This window comes from Charadrius vociferus, unplaced genomic scaffold, assembly GCF_000708025.1.
Source record: "Charadrius vociferus isolate BGI_N301 unplaced genomic scaffold, ASM70802v2 scaffold514, whole genome shotgun sequence".
Taxonomy (NCBI): Eukaryota; Metazoa; Chordata; class Aves; order Charadriiformes; family Charadriidae; genus Charadrius; species Charadrius vociferus.
In genome coordinates, this window is record NW_009648118.1 from 1930395 (window position 1) to 1936384 (window position 5990).

General features: G+C 39.6%; 1 protein-coding gene across 1 annotated transcript in view; it reads left to right on the forward strand.

Annotated features, from left to right (window-relative positions):
- FRG1 (FSHD region gene 1) overlaps positions 1-227 on the forward strand; it is a 7084-nt gene extending 6857 nt beyond the window's left edge. The window contains exon 9 of the mRNA XM_009883907.1: positions 191-227. Within this exon, the coding sequence (XP_009882209.1) occupies positions 191-227 (37 nt within the window). The remainder of the gene's footprint in view (positions 1-190) is intronic.
- The last annotated feature ends 5763 nt before the right edge of the window (positions 228-5990 follow it).

Here is a 5990-nt window from a genome sequence, read left to right on the forward strand (position 1 = left end):
CAGTTCTAGCTCCCTAAAAAAAGAAAGTTAACTAACAAATCCAAGGTGGTGTTAGGCTTTTATATGTGCTGTGAAGTAAAGTTTAAGAAAAACGCTTCTGATGTTTCCTTAACGTTTTGAGGCAGGTAGAACACCCCAGTTGTATATTTGGTCTTAATTTAGATCTTGTTTTGTTACTCTTTCTTTGTAGAAGAGCAAAAGTGAAAGCGGATAGATACTGCAAGTGACAACCACCTGGTCCACTTTCTTCTGCATCTTTGATGATGGGGTCAAATTGAAAACAAGAGTAAAATGTTTTATAATTATTTTCTATTTAAGGTGTTTTGCTGATGTTTTTATTATGTTATTTTTAAAGGATCACCTGAGACCTATAAGCATCACTAATGTCATCATTCAGTAATGAATACTATTAAGTTTACTCTCAAACTCCATGTTATTGAAATAGTGAGATAATTACTTAATGAAAAAGAAATAGACACAGTGAATCTTCCAAGGTTGATAAAAGGAACCTGAACTCAGAGACATGGCAGAAGATGATAAGGGCAAAAGAGAAAGACGAAGAAAATATGTTTAACACATTGAGCCATTAAGAAATATGTAACTGTTTTGAACAAGAAGAAATAATTGAAAATACATGTCTTGGAACACATCCTACCAGATCCTGAGTAGGACATCTGTGGAGCCATTCTACGCTGCATCCGGTGAGCTGTGAATATTCAGGCTTCATAAAACAATGTTCAAAACAGACCCACTGGTCAAGTTGATAAGTGGCATAATCCATATGCCGGAAAAAGTGTTGACAAGTCACAAGAACCCTATTACCAATGAAAATGCAGGTGCTTCATAGGAAAAGGGGATGGCTCTTTTGTCATCTTTTGCTGTGGATTAGCAGGCCGCTTATTTTACAAGAGGAAAAAATTGATTTTGCAAACTTGCTGGTTTCTCGTTTCTCTACAGTGTGGACTTTAATTTGTTTAATAAAACAGCAGGGACTTTTTTTTTTTTTAAGGTCACAGTATAATGTGCATTCCTAGTATTTCATATAAAATATGGTAACCCCTGTCTGCTCTGATTACCAATAAGCTTTTCGGTAACAACATCTCCATACAAACTACCTCAGAACAATTGCTTACTCTCTCCACAGCTTCTGTACTCTGCATCATAAAGATTTTTTGTTAAGTATGTTGAGGATTTTTATGGTGATAATTTGAATTGTCTCTGTGGAGCTTCTCCTGGCTGTCAGTTTGAACTGTACACGTAGTACAAAACTACGCTCGTGCAAGATAATGGTGTGTCTAAAAAGAGCACAAGAACAGACCAATAAAGTCTTGTCAGTAATGACAACTTATATGGGTCTAATTTCATAGGCAGTTGGTCTTGAGGAAGAAGCACAAAGAATTTAAGTACATCATAATTGTTTAAACCCTCTATTGACTTTTCAGTATGAAAACAAATAATAGCTGGTGAGGGAAGGCTAGCTGAGGTTAACAATAAAAGCATGTATTTTTCAAAGAACTTAGAAAAATATGGATATAGCACATACAGATTTTGTGGAAGTAAAAGAAGAAAATCTCGATGGGCTGGGCACATTCATGATGTAATAGAGGCATTTTTAGAAACTCACTTTTTTCTAGAAAAGCAAACAAAAATCCAAAGCTTTCTCTGATGGCATTTTTAACTTTTCCATACCCAGCTCTATCCAGCTGTTTACAGGGAGTTTTTGCCACAGGGCTTTTCCCTCTAAAGCAGTAGAATTTACTTATTTTATACCTGTTAAACCTACTGTTCACTTAATACCTATTTTACAGGAGCAGGCACACTCAATAGTTCCTTGTGTGAATACCTGTTTTGGAATGAGTGCCTTTTCTTCCCACTTTAGCTTTGTCTGTTTAGCTACTAAATGAGAATTCAAAATACCCCCTCTGGGGAGCTGGTTTGTGCAACTATTTTGGGACAGTTGTGCTTGTAACTTTCTTACATTGACAAATCCTTGGAGACCTTCCTGTCATTCCAGCTGCTCCGTAAGATTTTGTATTTTAAGTTATTTAATTTCTCAGCATTCTGTTACAAAGGCAAGGTCTACACTGAATGAAAAATAATTAGTATAATGAAATTATGTGAATTTCCTCCTCAGTTTTTAGAGGTACAAATGACCCCTCACTGGCTGGGGTTTTTTTTGAACTTAAATGATCTTCTAGAGAATTGTCTTTTCCCCTATAACTTATCTGATTATTGTATTTCAGGAAATACTGTTAACCAAAATGTGATAGTATCAGATGGTCACGTAAACTGATCAAATGCTTGACCTTTTTACCAGCATCAAGTTCAATAGCTTCATTTTGAAGTTTACACAGATTTTATTTCTAGGTGTAGCCCAAAATGTTGAGTTTCCTATTTAAGCTTTAAAAAAAGGAATGACTGAAAGTTATGTTTAGTTTCTATCATTTTCTATTAACTGCGCATTCTTTCGAAGCAAGCAGAGGCTGGGAATACCAGTGTGTTTGCGGTGAGATTCTGCCGTAAAACATTTGCAAAAAGGAACTGCAGTTAGCAGAACTGATCTTTGATTCTAATTTTTTAAATATCTCCAGGATTATATTAAAATTCACTCACATATCAATAACACAGTTATAAAAATATTATTAACTGTACCACTTGTGAATATTTGGCTTACATTAAGGGAATGGCTCCAAGAAAAATGAAAGGTATATAAATTACCAATGGTAAGCTGTTTGCCATACAGCTTAAGCCCTGGGAGACAGACTGCACAATGACATAGTCCAGAGAGAAAGCTCCCTGGCTTTTACTGGTCTTGAGAGAGAACAGTTGGCTTTTCCAGGGAACTCTGTGTATAACGTGATTGGTCTCAAATAAAATTAGACACCCCGTCAATCGAAGAAAGCCATGTAGGCATAGTGTGTGTGGCTAGCTTTTTTCCAATAGCAAAAATGGTCAAGCAGATGAAACTGGTTGTGTATGTAGCTTAGGGGCTTTTGAATTGCAGTGTCTGCCCATATGCTCTGACTCAATTTTTGTAATGAAGAAGGCTGTGCTTCCTTTTCCACAGTGAATAAAAGCCGTATTTTGAGTTCCTGTATAGTTGGAAAAGATGCATTGTGCATGCTCAGGAGGTCTGGCAGAAGCGTGAGTGTTGAATTTGCAGGGAGAAGCCCAAAAGCTAGAAATAAGTAAATGATTGTTGGCAAATGTTCTGGCCAGAGTCTGAGGAGTTCTAGGATGAAAATGCAGCATAGCTGTGGGTTGTGCCATCACAGAGGGGGGAGGGGAGAAAAAAAAAAAAAGTAATTCATTTTTCCCCAGAGCTCCGCAGTTTGGTGTAGGACTGGGGATTAGGGCTCGTGAAGTAGTTCTGGTTGTAGGTACCCAGCTACCTGTCCCTCCCCAGAAATGTAAGTAACTTGACGTACAGCTGTTGCAACATCACGGACCTGGAAGTGGCCTACTGCCAAAACTACTCCCAGAAACACTGGGAAAGAGGCAGCACCACAAGGAGCAGGCTGTGGGCCAGAGTAATTATTTATTGGGCAGTTCGTTGCAAGTGTCGTTGATCCACAATCACTGTGACTCTTAAATGCATCTGAAGCGAATGCTGATGGTTGAAGTAGACTGATGTCACAGCATCTGTTTTTCCTTTAAAGAATATATTGTTTAAATAAAATCCTGTCTGGTAGAACTCGTAAAAATGATTACTCAAAAATGGATGCAGCTGGAAGCAGAATGTTGCTGTGCTGGTGGAAAGGTGAAAGGGGTACTCAAAATCTGAAGAAGAGGCTGAGAATTACCTGTGGAAAGAAATTTTTCATTTCATATTTATCAACGTAAATAAGAGAATGCAAGGTGTAGCTAGAAGTGATAGTGAAGGAAAAATAAATCTGAGAGGCGTCTTTGTTACAGAGCTAGGAATAAGTGAAGGAAAAGAAATGTCAGAGCAAATGAAATGAGACTGGCCCAAGTAGAAGAGGAAGTACTGGATTTGGCAAGGGACTGGCAGCCCTGCAGGGAATAAGGATATTGTAGTAATGGGTTTGCCCTCTGCATTGGGACTGATGATACACTAGATTCTTGCTAAAAAGTGTTCTGAGGTAACACAGGAGCAGAGATCTGGGGAATACACTGGAATTATAGTCCCAGGAAAGGGAAATCAAAGGTATGAGAAAATGGTGAAAATCAGCACGTGTCATAAACTGTCGCTATAAAGGAGTCCATTGGGATATTTTCCTATTGGAGGTATTCATGGAGTCTTCTTGGTGATACTGTGTCCTGGCAGTAGTGTTAGCACAACAAGCTTTAATTTAACTGAAACAGGGAGAAAAGGGGAAGTAATTTTTGCAGCCTCTGCTTCTGGAGGAAGGAACAGATGTGGGGAGTGGTAATATGGTACTGGATAGATGACTATGAGAAAGCGGAAGGATGGACATGAAGTACTAGGTATCAGTGACAGCAGATGTCAGGTAGGACAGTTAATGAGTCAACTGCACATCTTGAGAAGCTTTTTTTCTTCTGACTTCACTTAGATTTTTGAAAACTGACAGAAGAAACCTAGACAACACAGTGGAGGACCTAAAATACTGGTGTAGACCCTGGAGACACGGCATCTTGATAGGAACATGGCAGAATAGCCATAGTCAGAGAAACACGGGTACTGGAGGATGTTAACTATTCCTTTAAACTGAGAATTTCTTTACTGGTGAGAGAACTAAACCAGAAGTACAAAGAGGCTTCAAAAAAGTAAGTTGTGAATGTGTAATGTGATGATGGCTTAATTTTGTGCTCAGAGCATTCAGAAAGGGTTTTTCATTTTCCTAAGTCGCCATTTATTTTCTACCATTAAAACTGTCCTAAAGATAGTAAGGCATCTAGATAAAGATAGTAAAGCACCTAAAAGCCGAGCAAAAGGGGCTGCAGATGTTTAGAAAATAACAGGACCAACTTAACCTATTTTTTACTGTAGACCATATAGTATATTCAGATACCCGCAAGTAAATACAGAATTATTGTTTTACAGGTATTTGTTTTTAATGCAAAAAATTCCTGTAGGCCTGGGCCCTATAGGAACTGCCTGATTTCCTCTTTGTGACAGACAATCCCATGAAAATCTCGAGCTTTATCCCGTTACACTGTAATTTTCCATATTTCCTAAATCCCCTGATTAGTTCCCTATCTTCTTCCACCAGTGCTTAATGCTTTTCTGCCTTGGTCTCTAAAGCTCTGTGCAATTCCAGGCTTATGTTCGGAGCCGATTCCTTCCTACGCGCTGCCGCACGCCCTCCGTTTGCCCAAGGCCATCACACCTTACAAGGCATTTCTTTTATCCTTTCCTGTTTCTTCATTTCTTGCAATGCCGTACAGCTTTCCAATCAACCATCTGCCAAGGTCTTCCCATCTTTTTCTTGCCACCCCCGCTTTGTTTTATAAGACAGTTAATTGCACAGCCAATTAAGTCATGATATTAAAGGCTGTGTTGCTGCTTTCCTGTGTGCCTAAAAACATGTGACACATCTCGGGCACTGCATAAAGCACAAGTCACAAGCTAAAACACAGGCATGCTAGAGGGGTTTTAATACTTATTCATGGTGCTTCCAACAAGAGGTGACTCTGCCCCTCTGCTCCACTCGGGTGAGACCCCACCTGGAGTACTGCCTCCAGCTCTGGAGTCCTCGGCACAAGAAGGACATGGAACTGTAGGAGCAGGTCCAGAGGAGGGCCACGAAGATGATCCAAGGGCTGGAGCACCTCTGCTGTGAGGAGAGGCTGAGAGAGTTGGGATCTTCAGCCTGGAGAAGAGAAGGCTCCGGGGAGACCTTATTGTGGCCTTCCAGTATCTAAAGGGGCTACAGGAGAGCTGGGGAAGGACTTTTTACTAGGGCATGTAGTGATAGGATGAGGGGTAATGGCTTCAAACTGAAAGAGGGCAGATTTAGATTAGATATTGGGAAGAAATTCTTGACTGTGAGGGTGGTGAGGCACTG